Consider the following 21538-nt stretch of genomic DNA (forward strand, 5'->3'; position numbering starts at 1 on the left):
ACACATTACCAATTGGTTGTTTGTGTATACTCAAACACCCTTTCATCAGTAATACATCAACATTGACAGAAAAGCCAACGAGCAGTTAATCATTTGTGCGGATACCAAGAAATATAAAAAGGATTTTCATAATTATTGGTAATACGTAGGTATTTCCTCCCCATAATTCAAAATCTTGACCACCGCTACATGTCGCTAGAGAGAAATCATGGTTACGTCATTTCACGGAAACTTGTAGGTTGGTTGGTTGGTAACTTGATTGTGTTTAATTTGTTTTAATTATTCTTTCTTTCATATTAATTTTGTTAAACAAATTATCATAAAATGATCTTTAAGTTACAGGTTATGGCTTACCTTAAAGTTTGTCGGATTTTATGCACAACACTAACGTTATAGCGTTTACTATTAGTTATGAATAAGAATGACGAATGTAACTTGTTTATCTTCACATGGCGGGGTAGCGACAGTCGTTATAACACGGGTGTTCTGTTTCATACACCTCGTGCACGTTTACGAGTTACCATGTATGTAACTTGTGGGTGATTTGATTAGCTTGTATATACTTTAGCCTTCACAGTCGAACGTCTTAACCTCTTTCATTGTTACCAACTTACCATGTCAACAGGCCATCCCAGGCTACCTATACATTACACAAGGGCTGTAGGATTAGGACTGTCGTTGCCTAATCTGAAACCTTCCATTATCATGCATTGGTCGAATGAAATTGAACAATTCCTTTCCAAGTCTGACTTTACTGAAGGAGATGAAATAGAAAGGGTAAGATGGTTGTTGAACTTTAAAACTAGTTTTTATGTTTTGTACTTTTGTATATACTTTACTGTGTTTTTTATATTGATTGTTTATTTGTAGAATAAGTTTCATGTCTACTAGTTGATAAATATTTAACACCATTTAAATAAATTTACAAACACTGATCAACATCATTACAATTGATTTTAAAGATAAGTTTCTATAAGTAAACGTTATTGTTGGGTATTGTTGTGCTTTGTGTTATATCATATAATACATAAATGCTATTGGGAGTTTCAACAATCAGTAGCCTAATTTGTTTTTAGTCTTTTAACACCTAACATGCCAGTACTGTACACAAAATAAGAAAAACTAGCATAAACAAACTTTTGTCTTAAAGACCAATTTGTGCATTAACAATCAATATTGGCATACTTATCCTTAAAAAGAAGCATGAAAATTCCAGTAAAACAATTTCATACTTTGTACCATGCAACAGTTCTTGTAATAATATTTGTCACAGAATATTTTCGACCATCATGAATTATCAGACAGGTTGAGGAAAACCTTTTATTATTCACCCCAGAAAAACCCATCTAAAGATACATTATCATTTTCCATAACTAGTAAGTTGTAACTACTATAAGGTGCTTCAAAAATGTAACAGACAAAAATTAAGTCCAACTAATGGTTGATTTATTTTGCCTAAATGGCATCATCAGTCTCTAATACAAATGTTTGAAGTTTTGATTTTTGCCTATTACGTTATTGTAGTACCATATCCTTACTGTATTTCTTAACACAGGAATCTTTTAACTCTATAAGAACCAGATCGGGTCCAGTTTGCGGAATTTATTACATCTATAACAACTATTTATTTAAACAAACGGGCAATATGTTATAACATAGTCATAATGTGAAAGGTATCTTGTGCCTACATAAGCAAAGTCTAATTTTATTGCCTAATCTTTATTGCATTTAAAAACTTCATTCTCTTGATTCAGGTTGTAATAAACAGAAGATTAAACATGATTTAAATTTAAAAAAAGATAAGCTGTACCGGTAGCCTATTTTAAAATATAAATAAACACTTATTAGTGTGGTTAAATTATGTCTCAGCTTATAGTATAATTAAATGTACAGTACACTAAATTGCCAAACAGCTAAAGCAATAGATTTTTTTATTCTGTGTTGATATATATATATGTTTATATCAATATTTTACATGTTTTGTTTCATTCATTATTCACCAAACACTTTGTATACCACAGAGGAAACGGTTGAAACATTCAGGAAAGCAGCTCCAACATCATTTGGGAAGCTTGGACATCGTTATGCTGCAAGGGTGGCAAGGTACATTACCATAATGTTTGGTTGCTATATACATCATACATGTAAATATATAGACTCCACAAATTTGTATTAGCGAACTAACTTGGATTATATTGTGGGGTAGCGGTACATTTACCTTTATCACAACTACAGAAGTAAATTGTTAATATATTTGCCCATCAGCAACTAAAAACTGTTCACTATATTTGGGGGATGACTGTACCTCAAGGCCCTCCTGTATGTATTCCACTGTCAATATCATAGTACAGCAATAAACCTCACCAGAAAACAACTTTGTAATGTTAAGCCTTACAAGGGGTGATGGTAGATCAGAGAGTTAAGTGCCAAACACCAACAAATGTTATAATCCTAAATACTTTGACATGTTGTACCATAGTTCATACAAGGACCCCACACCTCATTCTTATATGACAATATAGAGCTTTTGCCCAACTTATAGGCTATGTATATTTATACATTATGTGGACAATGAACATGGCTTGGAAAATGATTGTAAAACATAATTAACGCCACATTGCTGGTGTAGCACATAGATAAGTTGTAGCCATTTACAAATAATAAACATTACATTGCACAGAGATGCATGTGTGTCGCCATGTTCCATGTTGTTAGCCATGATATATATTGACCGTCTTACACATCGTGACCCAGAATATTTACAAAATATTTCATCATCTGATCTATTCTTGGTGTCGATGGTTAGTAATTTGTGTTATTGGTTTGTTGAAACTTTAAATAATGTGATTTTTATTTTGCATTTGGCTACTCTATAAACTTTTTATTTATAAAATCTCTTTGCCCTTTTATTCGTATAATCTTAACCAAAGCTTGGTGAAAATAGAAATTTACCATTTGGTGTAAACAAATTTAATGAAAAAAGGGTAATTTCCCAAACCCTAGCAGCAAATTGGTGCACTTTTTTTCTTTGGCAACAAACACAAAAGCTTTTTTCAGATGGTAGCCTGACTAGCTTCTATATACAAGTACACTAAAATTTATTTATATAAAAACTATTGTATAAGCGTGTTATGTGTTCAGTTTTTATTGGAATAATTTTTGTTAATAGAAACATACACTAACTAACACTTAACTTCCCCAGATGGTGGCATCTAAATACATGTACGATGAAGGGATAGAAGATGAAGTCTTCAACGATGAATGGGCAGCCTCAGGGTTGGTTGATACCGACCATGTTAATGAACTTGAAGCGGAATTCTTGCATGCCATGGATTGGAGGGTGTTGGTGGGGAAACCGGAGTTTCAAACCATGGTTCATATGGTGGAGGCGAGGTTAGTTGTGGGTGGGAGTGGAACAAAACTGTTTGTCTGAATAACTGCTAAACATGAAGCTTAAATGTCAAGTATGGCTTGGCAACGACAATTGTTATAACACAGATGTTCTGTTTTATAGACCTCATGCCCGCTTACCAGTAGTTAGCCTATGTTATTTCAGTTTGTGAATGTTTTCGCAAGTCTGAAAGAGATCTTCTGGCAATTGTTTGTTATTGATCTAAACTGTGCTTTGTGTTCAAATATGATTCATATTTAATTAATGGGATAGTTGGTTGCTTGGGCTAACTGAAAAAAACTGGCATCTGCTTTGTAATGTACACCTTCAACACGTAATAACAACTTGTTATAATGTTAGCTTTACATGTGTACAGTGCACTATGTTTACAGTTATGACACCAATCAGCAATCACCTCTATGTTTTACATTGATTGGTTCATAGAACAGCATCATGTTTCTGAGTAATGTTTTGGTTTATTTAACAGTTAATTACCGTTAGTTCTTTACTGTTAAATAAACCAAAAGATTATATATCCCCCTCTATAAGATAATTTAACTATATGATAGAACAATTATATATATTTAAATAATTTTTTTTTATTTAATTCACCAAAAAATGGTTCAATTATCTAATACAAACCGCCATTAAACCATAGATTGGCATTAGAGCATGGCTTGGACAGAGGATGGTTCTCATATACAGATACAGCTTGTCTTATCAAGTCGAACACAATAATTGAAAACATAAAACGAACAATTGAATTATTTTCACAGGTAATCTGAGAGTTTTTTTTGAAGTATCTGTAACTATATCATAAAACCTAAGTGTCTTGGTTTTTATTTTACTTGGAAATACCATAATAGAGCCAGCGTTATTCATATCACATATGTGCTTACTCCCTCAAACTACCAATTAAAGCCATAACTGCATAAAGACCATGTTAACTGGATATTGAATCAGGTTGTTACTTCTGTTTTAGCAAAAACAAAGCCATTCCAAAATTAAATGTTTCTCATTCCTTTATTCAACATGTTATGGGCTATAATTAAAATCTAACATCCCTATATCTTCCAGGCTGTATGTTTATGCATGGTGCTGTATGGCAGCTTTGTAATGCTCACTGTTGCAAGCGTTGCTTTGCTTAAAGCTAAACCTATGAAGAGCATTACACCAATGTTGCATGACCAACAGGTGTCGCTTGGTTTTACCCCAAATGACAATATTTCAACAGATGCTGCAAACACAGGTACATACCATGGTCTTATAAACATATTTAAGTCATTACGTTTTAAATTACTATAACAAGGCTATAACAGATTTTTGGTGTCTATGCAAACAAGCAATTCCAAGTTATATTGTATTCACCACATTAATCCATGACCCCATGTTTGACAACCATGAGTGTAACTGTGAACTGCATTTTAACAATGTCACCCCAGACTTGATGAAAATTACCAATAAAAAGTTGCCTAAACTCTTTCCTTAACACCCCTTATATTTTAACTCCACAGAACCAATCCCCGCCCTTGAAGAAATAGAAACGCCCATGGTCATATTGAACCCCACACCCACACCCACACCCACACCCACACCCACACCCACACCCACCCCTACCCCTATCATTACAAATGGTGGGGTAGCTCATATGTTGGCATTTGTAGAAACCATGTTATTCATATCCACCCCTGCTTGTTTCAACGATACAAGCGATAATCCTCCATACGTTTGCCCACGTTGTCAACAACATAAACCAACTAATCAAACAAACCAGTTGTAAGTTCTTCGGCTAGATTCCATTGATTCCATTATATATATCATTGAATACATGGTATTTGGGACAGAGTTTGTCCATTACTCCCAACACCCTATTTGAGTTGTATATAATTTGTGTTTTCATTTCTAATCTTTACTAAACTGAGCCAATATTCATAGGTATTCTCAGTTACTTCTACTGCCAGGCATTGAGAAGTACTTTTCATCTATTCTGAATAAAACACCCTTAATTTTATTCAAATGTTTTGTCTGCAGTTCTGTAAGACTTTATCTTGATTATTATCAAAAGTTTTTTGGAAAATAACTGACTTCTATGTGTATTCCCCATGTGTATACACATATATATATATTGTATATAAGTGTACCTGTGCTTCTGTCATATGTATTCCATATATATATATATATATATATATACTTTAAATTAATTGTATCATTTTATTAGGTACCACCCAACCCCCCATGTTGGCAAACCAAACAACAACCATGGAGTTACAACATCATTCGATTCATTGCTTCAACACAGTAAGTAACATGTGGAACATGTTCAATTCAAACATATATATATAAAGGGCGGAACACTCGTGTTATTATGACTGCCGTGGCCACACCACACAACAAGTTACGATCATATTAATAATTGTATTTATTTCACAGGTTTTACCCACAAGCACAACCCACCCATCAGCCTTGCTGTTGAACCACCATCACTTTACTCCCCCCACCTTTTCTACCGACCCATTGATGACGCTATTCATTATCATTGTACATACTCCCTGCCTGGTGTAATAGTTATCACTTAGAAACACAAAATTTTAGAAATGTAGTTTTCAACGGAATATACTTTCTTACGCACAAGGTTCTAAACCTGCGGAAATTTTTGTTTCAAAAGATAGTTTTTCATTATTTTTTCCTTAGATAGTGTGTTGCAGTTCCCATTAGTTTCACCACTTCAAAGTTATGGAGCCTGCTTTATATAAAGCATGTTATTAAAGTAAATTTCATCAACCTGTTATGTTGTTAAATTTCAATTTGTTAGGTTTATTTTAAACCTCTGTTTTAAAATCTTGTATCCAACCACAAGTCTCCGCTTAAAACGTCTGAACCGAATTTAAATGTTTTGGTTTTGCGTCAATCCAGTAACATTGATCAGTGTTCGGGGGCTTGCATCGTATCCGAAGGATTCGATGATGGATACTGATATGCATATGTTTCCTTGGGCAAGACACTTAACGACAATTGCCCCAACTCAGTGGCCAACAATAAGTTGTCTAAATGGCCATCCATACATAAACAACAAATAGACATATACATATCTGTGTTATAGCGACTTGTTGCCCCGCGATGCAAGGATAAAGCAAGGTGCATTTATTTAAGCCACTCCCTTAAAATAGTTCTAGCACCTTGAATCTTCCCATGCCAATTACATCCGTCTGTTCATTCCCACGCCGGTGGTGCAGGTTTATTTAGATCAGAAATGCAAGTGAGAAACAAACCATCTGTTGCCAAACTTGTATAAAAGGCTCGCGCGTTAAACAGTTGAATATTCTATCAATTTACGTTGGCGGAAATAATCATGTTGTTCTACTTGTTAGCTTTCGTAGCTCTGGCTTCGGGTAAGTGTTTTTCATGTTTTTTATAGTCGCGGCGAAGTGGTAAACGAACATCACTGTAACCACGAAGGTATACGTTCGAGACCCAATGTTGCTACCATTGTGGGCGTATTTGTTCCATACACTTAGCGACAACTGGTTCAATTCAGTATAGGTTGTTTATTTTGTTCTATATAAATTTCACCCACAAAGCTGTTAACTTGTAAACGGGCATGAGGTGTATAAAACAGAACACCCGTGTTATATAACCCCACCACACCAGGATAAATAAGTTGCATCCATTCTTTCCAGCCACCCCCATGCCTTCTGTTATTCAACCAAGGTTCATGGGATTGCACCCTACTGAAAAGATTGTTGGTGGTCAACAATCCAGCGTTGGTCAGTTCCCATGGCAGGTGGGTTGTATATACTGCGCTTATGGGATGAGTCTCCGTCTGAAACTTTGCCATCTTTATAGATAAATATAAAATCCAATTCCTCTGTCGATGTAATTCTGTGAAATCCTAAAAACGTATTTGTTTAGCTACTGCTATTTCTTGCTCTTAGTTGTTTCAATAACTTGATACCTGCTATCATATTCGAAGGGATAAATAAAACGTATTATATTTACATAGGTCAGCATGCAGCAGTTTGGCAGACACTTCTGCGGAGGTTCCTTGATCGCCAAAAAATTCGTCATGTGTGCCGCACATTGCCAAATCAGCGCGTAAGTGACGGTGTGTTTATTTGCCATCAGAACACCGTTATAACGAACGTGATGGTTGGCCTGCCGTGTGAGGATAAATAAGTTATATATGTGTGTTGACTCGAGGGGATATGAAACATACCACGCGCAGACAGTAGCCTAAGTTAAATTTATCCTTTTATTTAAAAACAATCATTTCCCCAGTGGAGTTACTGCAAACCTTGGAGCCGTGAACTACAACCAACCGGAGCAAACAATCGGCCAACAAACCTTCACCCCTCACCCGCAGTACAATAGCAACACCTTCGACTACGATTATGCTGTTATCACTTTGGCTTCTGAAGCAACATTGGGTGGAAATGTAAGTCTTGTCTTCATATCGCTTTAAGACAAATTGCGTTTATTGTCAATTTGTATATTATATATAGGCACAAGAGACAGCATGACTTATATTATATGAGAAACATACTGTGCCGAGACGTACCACTGTGGTTGCTGGGATTTTGGCCAGAGTTTGTCTATTTTCTCAACCTTTAATTTCATTTTTAAACCCAGCTATTTTATTTGTAAATAGTTACAAAGAAGCCTCAAATGGTTTTAAGAATGACCCATGGCAAAAATATGACGTTGTAATAAAGTGTGACCGTTGTATTTTATATAAATATATGTCGGCAATTAAAATCACAAACCTTTATGATAAATTAACTAACTTGATTCCAGGTGAATACAATTAAATTGGCAGCACAAGGCAAAGAATATACAGGAATGGCTTCAACTTCTGGATGGGGTTACACCACTCAGTTCAGTAAGTCCAAATTGAGTCATCTAATTTCTTCTTTTAGGATAAACGTTTTACCCGCGTTTGGCAAGGCTGTTGTAAATTGTTTTGCACGCATGCCTGGAGCACTCAGGTTACGAGTTCGATGCTCGTCTCTGCCGTCATTGTGGGCGTTTTATTATTTTAGCAAGACATATAAAGGCAATTGCTCCAACCCAGTGGTTCCCTACTATAGGTTATCTTGTCGTAAGCCATACATGAAAATAAAATGATCCACAAAGTTAAATACTTGGTAACCTGTAACACATAAGATGTATATATACACTTTTTCTCTTTGTAGACCAACAGACACCAACGATGATGCAATACAGCGACATTCCATTGGTATCTCAGACAAGCTGCCAGTCTGTTTGGGGAAGCGTGATTACTATCACCAACCGAATCCAATGCGCTGGTGGTAACGGTCAAATCAGCTCTTGCATGGTACATATACTGCACTCAAACATATTGGATGCTGTTTCTTAATTACCCGCAAACTTACATACGTGGTAACTTGAACCAGGCACGAGTTGTATATATGTAACAGAACAAATATTGTTGCCCTGCCACGAGAGTATAAATAAGCTACATACTTGGTAACCCGCAAGCGGGTACGAGGTGTATGCAACATAAAAGTTACATTCATTCGTTCTTTTATGTCGAACATTTGTTAATTATCTTTAAACAGGGCGACTCTGGCGGCCCATTGACCATCAAGGACAATGGTGAAGACATTCTTATTGGAGCCGTATCATGGGTACAAAGCAACTGCAGCCCCAACTACCCTGGTGGTTACGCTAAGATATCCGCACAAAGATCTTGGATTGACTCAATCATGAGCTAAACGATCTTTTCGCTTAACAAATAAATTAAGCGATGAAATAAACGAATAATTAAAGATTAATCTAGTTATCTATTGCTGCAAGGCGGTTAATCAGTTTAAGTTGAAACCAGTCATTTTTCTGTAAAAGATAAAAGCCCTGTTGAAACTGGAACGACATTGATAGGGGGTTCGAATGTCGACGCTGTGCCAGCATTTGTGATAAGCTTTTGGGCAAGAAACTTAACCACAAACATATTATGGTAACTCGTAAGCCGGCACAAGGTGTTTGAAATAGAATACCCATATTATAAGACTGTCGTAGCGCTGGCACGCGAGGATGTGTAAGTTACATACGTGGTATCCCGTAAGCGGGTAGGCTACGAGGTGAGAGGTGCATGAAAACGCCCGTGTTATAACGAATGTACTTGCCAAGTTAACAGCAAGAAGCAAGTTACTTTTATGATACGGTTGGCTTAGTTTAATGTGTGGGGAGTTTTCTATGCCATTCACAAGTTGTATAAGCTTTAAACTAAACTATACGCTATCGGGGACGAAATGATTTTCTTGTACACCATATAATATGCGAAAGTCTTGAGGTTTGGAAAAAGACTTGGTATATGGAAGGGAAGAGCAGGGGAAGAGTGAGTGTTAAAGTGTTACTGCACATTATACAGACCAAACTGAAAGTTGTTTTTGTGTATTATTCGTAATTCTTTTAAATTCTTTAATTTTATTAAAACCACACATCAGGGTTATTAAAGGCGATAGTTGTATAGATCTATAGGCCTTCCGCCTTGGCACTTTGGCAGTAGGCTTAAATGTTTTAAATCTGAGGCGCTTGGACCAAATTTACATGCTAAGGAAAATCCTTTATGTTTTGATATTGTAATGGACATATTCCTTTAAAATGGCGACTCCTAATTTAACTGATGAAGAATTCTTTGTCGTCTTGTATCCTATTGAGTCGGCAGGAAGAAACCAACTGTCTCTTAGGAAAGGTAGGACAGTTCTTAAGTTTTGCGAAGTCTTATGTTTACACATTTGCTTGTACCCTCTCTCAACCATAATGACAAATTTAATTCATGTGAAAATGAAATTCACCTTGTCAAAATGCGTTTACCACATATGCTAGGAATGTTGCAAGGGTTATAGCAACCTCCTGATTTTTAAAATGTAAAAACTACTTTTAAATATTCTTAGAAAAATAACATTATTTACAGCTTGTTGTCGCAACCCCTGAAGTTTATATAACCAATGACGTCACTATAGGCTATACCTTATTATTATTTTCAGCCAATTTTATTACATGTTTTTCACCCCCAGGTTGCCAGCTTCGTGTGTTAAGATACAATGGAACAGAAGAATGGTGCGAGGCAAAGGTATCCAAATTATAAACTTTATTTTTCTTATACTAATTGATACGTTTATATATTAAATCATTGAAAACTTTTATAAATTTGATTCCAATATAACAATGAAATATATACAGCCCTGATAAATGGAAAATGTATATTTATTAATGAATTGTTAAGATGTTATGCTAGGTTATTATGTAGATGCAATTATTGAATTTTCCGGGGAACAAATTCACAAGCATTGAAAAATTAACATGTATGTTTTGATATTGTCTGTTGGTAAACTTATTGACAGTATGGTTCTCCACTAGTGGTGTTCACCAATTATGTCTTAATGTTACAACAGCATATGTCTTCATATAAACCTATTTTATCGACTGTTGTTTTGTTGCTATATCCTGTCTTTTCATTTTAACTATACTTTTGTCTTTGCTAATGTAACCACAGGGCCAAAGCAAAGTTTTATTATTGTTATAACTACAGTGATACATGTTTTAATATTATAATACTTCAGGTTTTGTCAACTGGGGATCCATCAGACAACGCAAAATGTGCTGTTGTTGGTTCAGTTGGTTGGGTACCAAGCAACTATATAACCCCCGCTACCTCACTAAACATGCATACCTGGTATCATGGGGCTGTGTCTAGGGCTGCTGCTGAGTATTTGCTGTCCAGTGGAATAAATGGAAGCTTTTTGGTGAGAATGAATAAAGAATTGTATTTGTTGAGATAAATTTCGTCTAAAATGGCATCATCTGTTTTTCATCCAAATAAAATTAGCATTATATGAGTTTTATTATATCTACTTCCTTACACCAGGTGCGTGATAGTGAAAGTTGTCGTGGACATCTATCGGTCTCGGTTCGATTCAATGCGTCTGTTTATCATTACAGGATCAATGTGGATACCGCTGGTTTGGTAAATATATTCAAATATTTTAAATAAAGAAAAATGTAAATAAAAAAGAATTCTTAAAAACTAATAAAATGTTAGACTAACATCAAAATGTCCTCTTTCAGTTTTTTTTATTATATCTAATAACCATAATATATTTTGTTACACAGTGTTTTAAACTATTGGGTTATATATATATATATATTGCAACATTAGTAAAAATATGCTTCTACCGTATGTATGTTTATTTCCCACCCTGTTGTAATCTTTCAACCTTACACCCACCAACAGTTCTACATTTCCCCCGAACATCGATTCCAAACGTTACCCGAGCTCGTACACCACCACTCGTATGCTTCAGATGGTTTGGCGGCCATCTTACATTACCCCGCTGCTAAAAGCACTAAACCTGCTGTAAGTTGATGTTTTGTTTTATATGGGTGATGTCTAACAGCAGGGCACGTATGGGGTCTACGATTAAAGCCATAGTTGGCCCATTGTCTCAACATTGTATATGTACAATATATTGTATATGGGTAAGGTCCTACAGTGGGGCATGTCACTGGACCTGGGTTTTATGCCAGAGTTGACTCATCTCCTAATACCCAGAGTTGTTCTGCATGGACCTCACCAGACATTCTATTCAATTTTTAAACTATAAATATACAAGTATTGTTTGTATATGAATTCTGGCGCCTGGACTAATTTTATTGTTGTTTCTGCTCGGGTAAGTTTGTATATGTTTACTGTATTGTATATTAATAACACTGTACTATGGTTGTTTTGTATAATAACCCTAGCATAATATGGTTGTTAAGGTATACAGCATGGCACCAGATTACGATGAATGGGAAATAGATCGAAGTGAAATCCACATGAAACAGAGGTTAGGTGGTGGTCAATACGGGGACGTGTATGAAGCTGTGTGGAAACGGTGGGTATGGCTTGAACTTGTTGCGCAATATATACATAGGCTATTGTATATCTATTCTTACATTTTTATTTTTAATTGTATTTGCTCGCTTACATACATATAAATATATATTATATATATATATATATGTATTTTTGGCAGTTAGTTAAAATATTTTTAAGTGGTAAAACTATATATAAATTTATATTTTAAGGGAAAAATAAACTACTATTTTTGTACCAAAGGAAATCCTATGTAAATATGTAATTAAGTAGTTAATTACAGTAGCAGTTAAGAGTCACATGATGTATAGGCCTAGTGTAACTGTACTGTAACTGTATCATAGTCTTAAAAAGTCCTTTTACTTTATATAAAATTCATCTAATTCATATATATATTATATATACTTAAAAATGAAGAAATAAATCTTTTAAAGCCTTTTAAAATATCAACATTTGCTTAACTTTGAAACATCTTTACCATGGAATTTAAATTCCACCATTAATAAGAGTGTCTTGTTCTAACCCATTGGGAATTCTTTAATGGTTATTTGATGTTGAAATATCTACATTCCAATTACGCAATTACTCTAAATCTTAAATGTTTCGCACATTTTATACTTGCCCGAGTATGTATATGTATGTTGTAATAAATATATTTTCTTAATCGCATTGTTCTTTTGTAAGTAATTGCTCACTTTTCAATATTTTACAATTTGTATATTCTTTGACAGTTTTCACTTTGTTTAAAAAAATGTACGTAAAATCTTAAATTTATTTTAAAAGAAAAAAAAAATTAAAATTTTATAGTACTAATAAAATACAAATATGTTAAATCCAGATACAACAAGACAATAGCAGTAAAGACATTCAGAGAAGACACCACAAATACAGAGGAATTCCTTAAAGAAGCTGCCGTCATGAAATCTATTAAACACCCAAACCTGGTTCAATTACTTGGTAAGTCACTTTACTACATATCTTGCAGTATATTCTTATCTTCCATGTAAACCACTACCATTGTGTGTTTAGTTGTTTTATAAAGTAAATATTTATCATCCAGCAAAAGAGTATCATGTATCAAATGTCGGTTTTTATATTTAAGTTTATTTTAGTCTCACATTTCTGTAGTAATGTGGCCAACCACTTGTTACAGCTCGGGCTAGTTTTTATATGTTAATTAAAGGTAAATGAAAAACCGGATTTATGTACGGAGTTTATTTAAGTAATTAAACTAGGAGTTGTAGTGTAGTGTTCATTAGCTATCGACTAATTTAACTTTTAATTAACTTAACCACCACCTTAATTTAGAAATTTAATCATTATCATTATGCATGACACTCGTGGTAAATTAAACGAACTTTTCTTTAGGTTGTAGAATACACACATTATAGTTGGCCAACAACAAACGCTTTAGTACCTTTTTATTTTTATTTAGTGACCAAAATAATACTTTTAATTGTCTAGATGTATAGTATCAGTATGCTAAAATTTGTATATAATAATATAGAACTACATTTTAGCGATGTCCCTCAAAATATCCTTTAAAAACATAAACCAAACATGGCATTTGTATTAACAACTTTACATTGCTTATTGCATCTTAATGCGTGTTAAGTGGTTATTACACGCCCAATACTTGTAAAGAGGATTGTATTTAATTGCATTGAATAATATGATGTAGTGGCAGCAATACTGTTTCCTAATGCATCTTAATTGTTTCCTGTTCCAGGTTATGTTTCTATATTTAAACATTGAAAAGTAATAACATTAATAAGGCCAATATATTTGTGTATATAAGGGTTATATGTATATATCTTAAAGTGTAATAGAATTTATTAGGACAAATATTCTTCACAAAGGTATTTTTATCCAGTTTGTAATATTGTAGCATTTTACTGAGGCATTTTAACTTTTTATTTTTTCTTGTCGGGGTCATACATGTACAAACTGATATAATATATATATATATATATTGTGTTCTTATTATAAATTGTGTTTTACATTTTCCCCCACCACTATCACACCAGGTGTATGTACTCGGGAGCCTCCATTCTACATTGTAACTGAGTTTATGAGTGAGGGAAATCTACTTGAATATTTACGTCGATGCAACAAAGTAGAGTTGGATGGGGTCGTTCTGCTTCATATATCGGTACAAGTGGCATTAGCGATGGAATATCTAGAAACAAGAAACTATATTCATAGGTATGTATGAGAATATTGTAATTGTAAAACAGCCCTTCTCTCAATTTAATATTGTTTATTACAAAATAAGATTTATTTTAATTTTGTAAGTGGGCAAGAGGTGTACAAAACAGAGCTCTATGTTGTACAACTGTCATTGCCCCGCCATGCGAGATAAATAAGTTGCATATTTATATCATTACAATACGAACATGACAGTCCATATGCCTTATGTATGGTACAAATTTCATTTTAAACATTTTCGTCAATTAACAGGAAAAACTAAAACCATCTTTAGTGATGATAGAAATTAAATTGCTTAAAGAGGGTTCTTATCATACATACAGGCTCTCATTTTTGTATTGAAACTGACAAGAAAACCAAGGTTTTATGCAACTGTATTCATAAACTAAAATCTAACCCACCACACCTAGGGACCTTGCTGCACGCAACTGCCTTGTAGAAGATAACAACTTGGTTAAAGTTGCCGACTTTGGTTTATCGCGACTCATGGCTACTGGTGATGATTATACAGCTCGTGCTGGGGCAAAGTTCCCGATTAAATGGACTGCTCCTGAGAGTTTGGCTTATAACAGATTCTCCACAAAGTCAGATGTCTGGTGTAAGTATTTGGTCCATGTTAAAATTTTGAGTCTATTCTATATGGTTGAGGTCCTTGTCGAGAACCTGCATTTAATGCCACAGTTGGCTCATTACCCCAAAACTCAGACCATATATATGTTTTAATTTTTCTGAAACGTTTCAGTTTTAAACTAAAACCATCTTCAGTGATATCAGAAGTTGTTTATTTGTTTTAATTTCTGATTAACACCAACTGCATTTGCTCCTTGCGTTTTGGCATCGTTACATCTATACCCCTTCTATTATTATCTTTAATTTATGCGTTTTCACCTGTTAACATGTTACCATGTGTACCCGGACTATACACATGTCATAGACTCATAGGATTTCATAATTGGCACATTCTAGTGCATGCATTTATATCATGAATATACTACACACAAACAACACACACATATATATATATCAAGACCAACTTTATTTATTGCAGCATTTGGTATTCTGTTATGGGAGATAGCCACATATGGTATGTCACCATACCCAGGTGTGGACCTCAGTATGGTATATGAGAAGTTAGAGAAGGGTTATAGGATGGATTCACCAAGTGGTTGCCCCAGTAGTGTGTATGCACTCATGTTAGATTGTGAGTATCTATATCTATAAAGTTAGTGACCACTTGCCTAGATTGGTTTTCCCCCCAAAACAATCACCCACAAAGTTACATCCATGGTAACTGGTAAGCAGGCACTAGGTGTATGAAATAATACACCTGTGTTATAATGACTGTTATTGGTCTACCATGCAAGATAAAAAGGTTACATTTAAGGAACGGGCTTGACTAAGCAGATTATGATGCTGTAGGTTCTCTCTGTTTAATGACTATGAGTGTAACTGCTTTTAAATATTGTTTTACTAAAGATTTAAAACATGTCGCGCCCTATAGTTACAGTACAAAATATATTGAAGTTCATTCCTTCAGGTTGGAGTTGGGATGCGAATGACCGTCCCACATTCGCCGATATTCGATGTAGATTGGATGGGATGTTTAACGAATCACATCCGGATGTTGTGGAGGGGAAGAAGGAGGTGAAACCTCCTATACTGCCTGGGAAGAAACATAGGTGGGGTTGGTTGGGTATTTGTGTATTTATGTTTGGAATATTCTATATGATTGAGGAACTTGAGGTTCTTGTTGAGGGTATGAGGTTTACATCAGATTTGGCTCATTATCCCAACATCTAGACTGCTTGCATACATCCAAATGAAATGTCATTTATTTTTGAATAGTTTGCTCCTTGTGTTCCATAACATCATAGTAAGATTGAATGGTGCTTCGCTATGTTGTATAACTATCTTACTGGCTTTTATTTTCTTGCATTGAAATCTTGTATGTATGTATCAGCAAGAATGTTGCTATGTGATAAAATAAAGACTAAGTAGCTTGGGTGCCAATACTTTTTTGCTGGCTTTATTTGTCATATTCACCCATATATTGACTATACTTGTATGATACAGGTTGTCGGACACAGGGGTTTCTAATGGGGGAGTTATCACCCCAATAGCAAGCCCCAGGTTACCAAGGACTTCTTGCTCCAATGAAAACTTGTCAACAGATACAGGTTAGTGTGTGTTACAATGTATTATTTAATTGATAGATAAAAGTTTACCATATCTTCTCTGTTGTAATTGCAAAAAATAGTTTAGTTTAAATGACTTTTACTTGGTGATTTTATACTATTCTGATGTTACATATACTTAAGTATGATACTGCTAGTTGGCTGTCTATATGTAAATATACATAAGATTGAGATACAGTATAAACAGTGTTGATAATAAAGCAGCTTTTAATCAGCTTATAAACTGTTGCATCCCAGCACCCATGTATTCATATGTTGCTATGAACATTGTAATGTTAAGTTCATTAAATGAAGTGTTAGAGTATTCTGTCATACAACGTTGGCCGGGGTTGTGTATCAGTGTAGTATCAAGCAGAATATTAGACCAGTAGTTTTGGAGTTCTAACTTTAAAAAGTTCTGTTTTAAATTAAATATATTTTGATTCAGATTAGATGTTCTTATAATAAATTATGAATCTAGATCATAACAAAGTTTATTGATACGATAATAAAAAACAAATTAATTGAAACCAGATAGAGAAGGGAATTAGCAGCAGAACAACAGTCATTAAAACACGCTATGGGTTATAACTACCTAATAAATAATACCAAAGAAAAACGTGGTTGCTGAGCTCACAAAACATAAGTCAATCATATTAAATTGTATTTAATTAAAATAAATTATAATTTACTTTTTATAATTTACCAGTCTATTGTATGTGTACGTCTATATAATGTTCTGCTCAAAACTAACAGGCCACAAGAATGAAGATACTTCTAAGAAACCTACAGACCAACAAATGAGCCATGAAAATTTAAGGTTGGTATGAAAGGTTTTTTTTATACTCTTTTAGAATAGAATCTTTTTTATTCACCCCCAACATATTCACCTTCCCACCCTAGATCCAGTAACAGCTCCACACTGCACTCTAATGGATGCTCCCCGTTTGTCGTACCCAGCCTCCCCGTACCTAGTGATGATAAGGTTAAGAAGAAGAAGCGACAAGCCCCCCAACCCCCCGTGAGAGTTAGTTCGTTTCGTTCCACTGATGTAGATCCTAAACGACCATCTGTAAAGTTGACAACTTTTACAGGTTTGAACATTTATTGCTTTTCATATTAGTGGGAGAACTGATAAAACGGAAATGGGTATTTCAGTATAAATCTTTGTCGAGGCTTTTTTACATCAAAACATTCTTATTTATGTTGGTGGAGACCTACAGTAGGGTGCACCATTGTAGGTTAGGGCAAGAGTTGTCGATTACTCCAACACCAAGACTACTTATGTACTTTTTTAATGCGACCATTGTGACTGTTTTCTTCCTAGACTCTACCAACAACCCCATATTTGTGCGTGTTTGAATTATCATGGAACCACCCATATAAACCACTCCCACTTTACCCAGGTGGTCGGCCATCTTACGAAGAAACCCGCCTCGCCCCTATACATCATGATGTCATCGATGAATCAACCAATCAGGATGCCCCGATCCGTGAGATGAGACGAGCGTCAAGTTGCGACTTTGAGAGGCCACGGTTGTATAGTGGTTCGTCTGCAGGTTGGTTGGAACTTATCTATCCTTGCATAGCGGGACAATGACAGTCGTTGTAACACTGGTGATCTGTTTTATACACCTTGTGCCCGCTTACTAGTTACCATGTATGTAACTTTTCGGGTGGTTGTTTTTCTACATGGCGGACAACTCGAACAACCTGTGAGCAATTGCCAACTAGTCTCTTGACCAACAATACATACACTTTAAAGTTTATAATATTAATTTCTGCCGTTTCTAAGTTTTTTCATGTTGTAAGAGAATCTTATGATAATATTTTCTCCCATCCCAAGGTTCCACAGAAGGCAGCGACAACCAAAACAACAATCGAAGCCTTAATTTCATTGGTCAATCATTAGACACACACAAACCTATTAAAGAGAAGAAGACTTCATTGCTACAGAAGATTCTTCCTAAGTTTAAGAACAAGAAGTCAACAACAGACTGTGAAGGTGGAGATTATAAGTGCTATGCTTTTTTAATCTATACGTTTTTACTTTTTAAACAAAATCTGTGGTGGTCTGAAACATAAGCAGACTTGGCCCAAGTGTTAAAAATTTTTCAACTAATTTATCTCTTATTTGTAGCTAGAAACAACTTTAATCTAAAAATCTACCATAACTTCATCATAATCTTATAAACCACAACAAACATGTTTTTTATGCTTAGATGACGAAACATTATCCGTTGGAAGACCCAGCAAACACCCCGATGGTTTCTTCACTCGAGGTGGTGTGCGTAGATCATGGAAGAAGGTAACGAGTCATATGGCTCCCAAGAAGTCCACCAGCAAAGGGATCGAGATCCAGGAGGATTCATCTTCCAATATCTTCCAACCTCAACTGGAGTCCAAGAATCCTCAAGGAGGATTAAAGATCATCTCAAGCGGGGAAGTCCGGAGATCATCTAATGATAACGAGAGGAGGACTTTTCTCTTCCCATCCGCTGATTCTGCTCCGAGATCAAAAAGCGAAGAAACTCATCCTCAAAAACCTCCACGCACGAAGAGGAACAACCAGGAGCAAAACCTGGAGAATGATCTGCATGGCTCACGACCAACCCAGTTCAACGAACCCCTCACTACAAGCCACACGTTCACAATCAGTCGATTAAAAGGCGAGGAGTCCCCTGTCTTCCGCCCACAGTCATTCGGGTCGGATGACCAAACCCCCGACACACCCCCTCCCTCATTTAAACCCCCAACTCCCCCTAGGACCCCCCTCACCCCATCAAACTCTAACATCCAGCGTCCGAAACGACTCAGCCACTCCCCCATCATCCTCCACTCCACCGGAATGTCCGCACCACCTCGTAAAAGGTCAGACAGCGCAAGATCTTCAGATTCACCCACCAACCTCATCCCAATGAACCCCCTCACGGCAGCTCGGTTGTCGTTACGTAAACGTGGGAACCCCAAACCCGCCCCCGTCCATTTAACAAAGGAAGGTTTCATCAGCGTACACAGGAAAACTCAAGCAAGCCTTCGGCTCGCTCTTAATGATAAGGTGAGTTCTTCTTACAAGTTTAAAAACAAAAATTTGATTGTGATATTGAGAATAATAGGTTTTGGTGGTAGCACCCTTGGTGTTGGAGTAGTGGGTCAACTCTAGCTTAATTCCCTGGGACTGGGTAATTAGCAAACTATGGCTTAAATCATTGAATACAATTTACAACAGAGAGCATGGTATATATTTTTAATATATGGTTTAAATTATTATATTTTTCCCACAGTCTGCAGAATACACAGCGGTGCTTGAACTTCAACGTTTGATCTCAACAGCGCTCGATTTCTCCGACAGCGTTCCAGTTCGAAACCGGTTTCAGTTTCGTGAAAAAGTTGAAACATTGGAGCGAGAGGTGGCGAACTACCCTGGGCGGAGAGGATCAAACGAAAGCTCAACGAAACAAAACATTTTTCACACAGGCTTCGCTCTACAGCTTGTCAGTGATATGTCTACCCTTGTCTGAATATCCTGAACAAATTATTATTTCAATTTTTTGTCACTTGTCCCTGAGCACTTTTTGTTGCAATTTGCAAATGTTGCCATTTCTTATTTTGTGTTTTTCTAAAAATGTATTTTCTTTAACAATTTCATCACTTTCCTTGTAATTGCGCAATCACTTACGTAATACAAATTTTTTAAATATATATTAAGAAACTTAGGATCAAATCATTTAGGTTACTGCTGTTTATTTATTATGTAATCATATATTGTGTTCCACTAACAAAACAACTCATATTTATTTTTGTTCCGTTAAACGAATTTGGTTTCTTGTTGTTTACACCGGCCAGACAAATATGTAAGGAATGCAAATAATTATTTTGATGTTTCCACATTTTTCCATAATTTACTAAATATTTCAAAAATATATAACATAATTATTGTTTTCTAGATTAAATTTAATGTTTTTATTTTTCCTAATTTTTGGTGAAATGTATTTCTAATGTTAAAAAAATCTTTATTAACTTTTTATTAACATTGCATTTATATCATTTCTTACATTAACCATGTGTGCATCACTAGGAATTATCTGAATTCGGTACATCACATTAGTACATGGTATAATTGACACAAACAACACCCCCAGGCGTATTCCTCAACGTTTTCTAGCCCAGTGCCTTTCTCCTATATGACGTCATTCCACCGCTGATCGTCAGTAACCGCCATGCAAATAATCTCAATCGTTTAAGTGCAATGAACCGTATACACTTGTAGCTTCGTAATCCATTTCAAAGCAATTGTTTAATTTTACAAGTTATACGTTACGTGACTCGCCCATTGATCGTACGTTTATAAACGCTTAAATATTAACAGTTTCTTATAATTTGGTTAATATTAACCCTTCCCCCTTAAGTGGTTTAATAACACTCCCATAACTCAAACACGTTAAACCAGGCTGCCAACATAATCTATATATTGACCTGTAGCCTCACTATCGTATATATTTGTGTAATTTATTCGTTTGTTAAATTTACACAAGGTTTTGTTGAACCGGTATATACCGTCACTGTTTGTTGAGACTGCTGGAAAAACTAATCGGTTACGTTTTGCAATTGAAACTCGTGTTTTTTTGTAAACGTGTACTGGTACCATGTAAGCTTACTAATAGTATGGATACCTGAACATATATTGGCTTAACTGTGCTCGTATAAGTTGTTGACGTATGTTTTTTGATTGTAGATGTACGTGAATTTATAAAAGGCCATCTTTCTATTGAACATTAATATCGGTTTGCTAAAACGGAAATTGTGGTGTCTTTTAGTGCTTTAGATATGTGATCGCAGCAATTTGTGTGTGTTTACACTAATTAAGCCAACCAAATCACATCTATGATT

At 35.3% G+C, this 21538-nt stretch overlaps 3 protein-coding genes across 4 annotated transcripts; all 3 read left to right on the forward strand.

Annotated features, from left to right (window-relative positions):
* Positions 1–119: 119 nt before the first annotated feature.
* LOC149731663 (protein CNPPD1-like) lies at positions 120–6172 on the forward strand. 2 transcript variants are annotated; one of them, XM_089884547.1, is made up of 12 exons: positions 120–238; positions 626–777; positions 1274–1376; positions 2022–2103; positions 2681–2801; positions 3203–3393; positions 4050–4167; positions 4469–4640; positions 4906–4955; positions 4992–5167; positions 5610–5689; positions 5822–6172. In XM_089884547.1, exons 1-12 carry the CDS (start codon positions 190–192, stop codon positions 5965–5967), a joined length of 1440 nt encoding a protein of 479 aa, XP_089740673.1. In that variant the 5' UTR covers positions 120–189; the 3' UTR covers positions 5968–6172. The 2 variants fall into 2 exon arrangements, with proteins under 2 accessions (XP_089740673.1, XP_089740671.1); XM_089884545.1 differs by having other exon boundaries at positions 121–238; positions 4906–5167.
* A 149-nt stretch (positions 6173–6321) lies between these two features.
* LOC149731664 (chymotrypsinogen A-like) lies at positions 6322–9180 on the forward strand. Its single transcript, XM_089884594.1, has 7 exons — positions 6322–6780; positions 7069–7172; positions 7392–7483; positions 7667–7823; positions 8183–8267; positions 8581–8723; positions 8968–9180. Exons 1-7 carry the CDS (start codon positions 6741–6743, stop codon positions 9121–9123), a joined length of 777 nt encoding a protein of 258 aa, XP_089740720.1. The 5' UTR covers positions 6322–6740; the 3' UTR covers positions 9124–9180.
* Positions 9181–9751: 571 nt separating this feature from the next.
* LOC149731665 (tyrosine-protein kinase ABL1-like) lies at positions 9752–21421 on the forward strand. The gene is made up of 18 exons (XM_089884510.1): positions 9752–10100; positions 10426–10481; positions 10972–11154; positions 11277–11375; positions 11643–11765; positions 12170–12285; positions 13105–13223; positions 14294–14471; positions 14885–15072; positions 15523–15675; positions 16012–16153; positions 16548–16651; positions 17405–17468; positions 17552–17742; positions 18055–18207; positions 18495–18653; positions 18871–19706; positions 19933–21421. Exons 1-18 carry the CDS (start codon positions 10010–10012, stop codon positions 20167–20169), a joined length of 3192 nt encoding a protein of 1063 aa, XP_089740636.1. The 5' UTR covers positions 9752–10009; the 3' UTR covers positions 20170–21421.
* The last annotated feature ends 117 nt before the right edge of the window (positions 21422–21538 follow it).

This window comes from Ciona robusta, chromosome 9 (assembly GCF_009617815.1).
Source record: "Ciona robusta chromosome 9, ASM961781v2".
In the NCBI taxonomy this organism is placed as follows: Eukaryota; Metazoa; Chordata; class Ascidiacea; order Phlebobranchia; family Cionidae; genus Ciona; species Ciona robusta.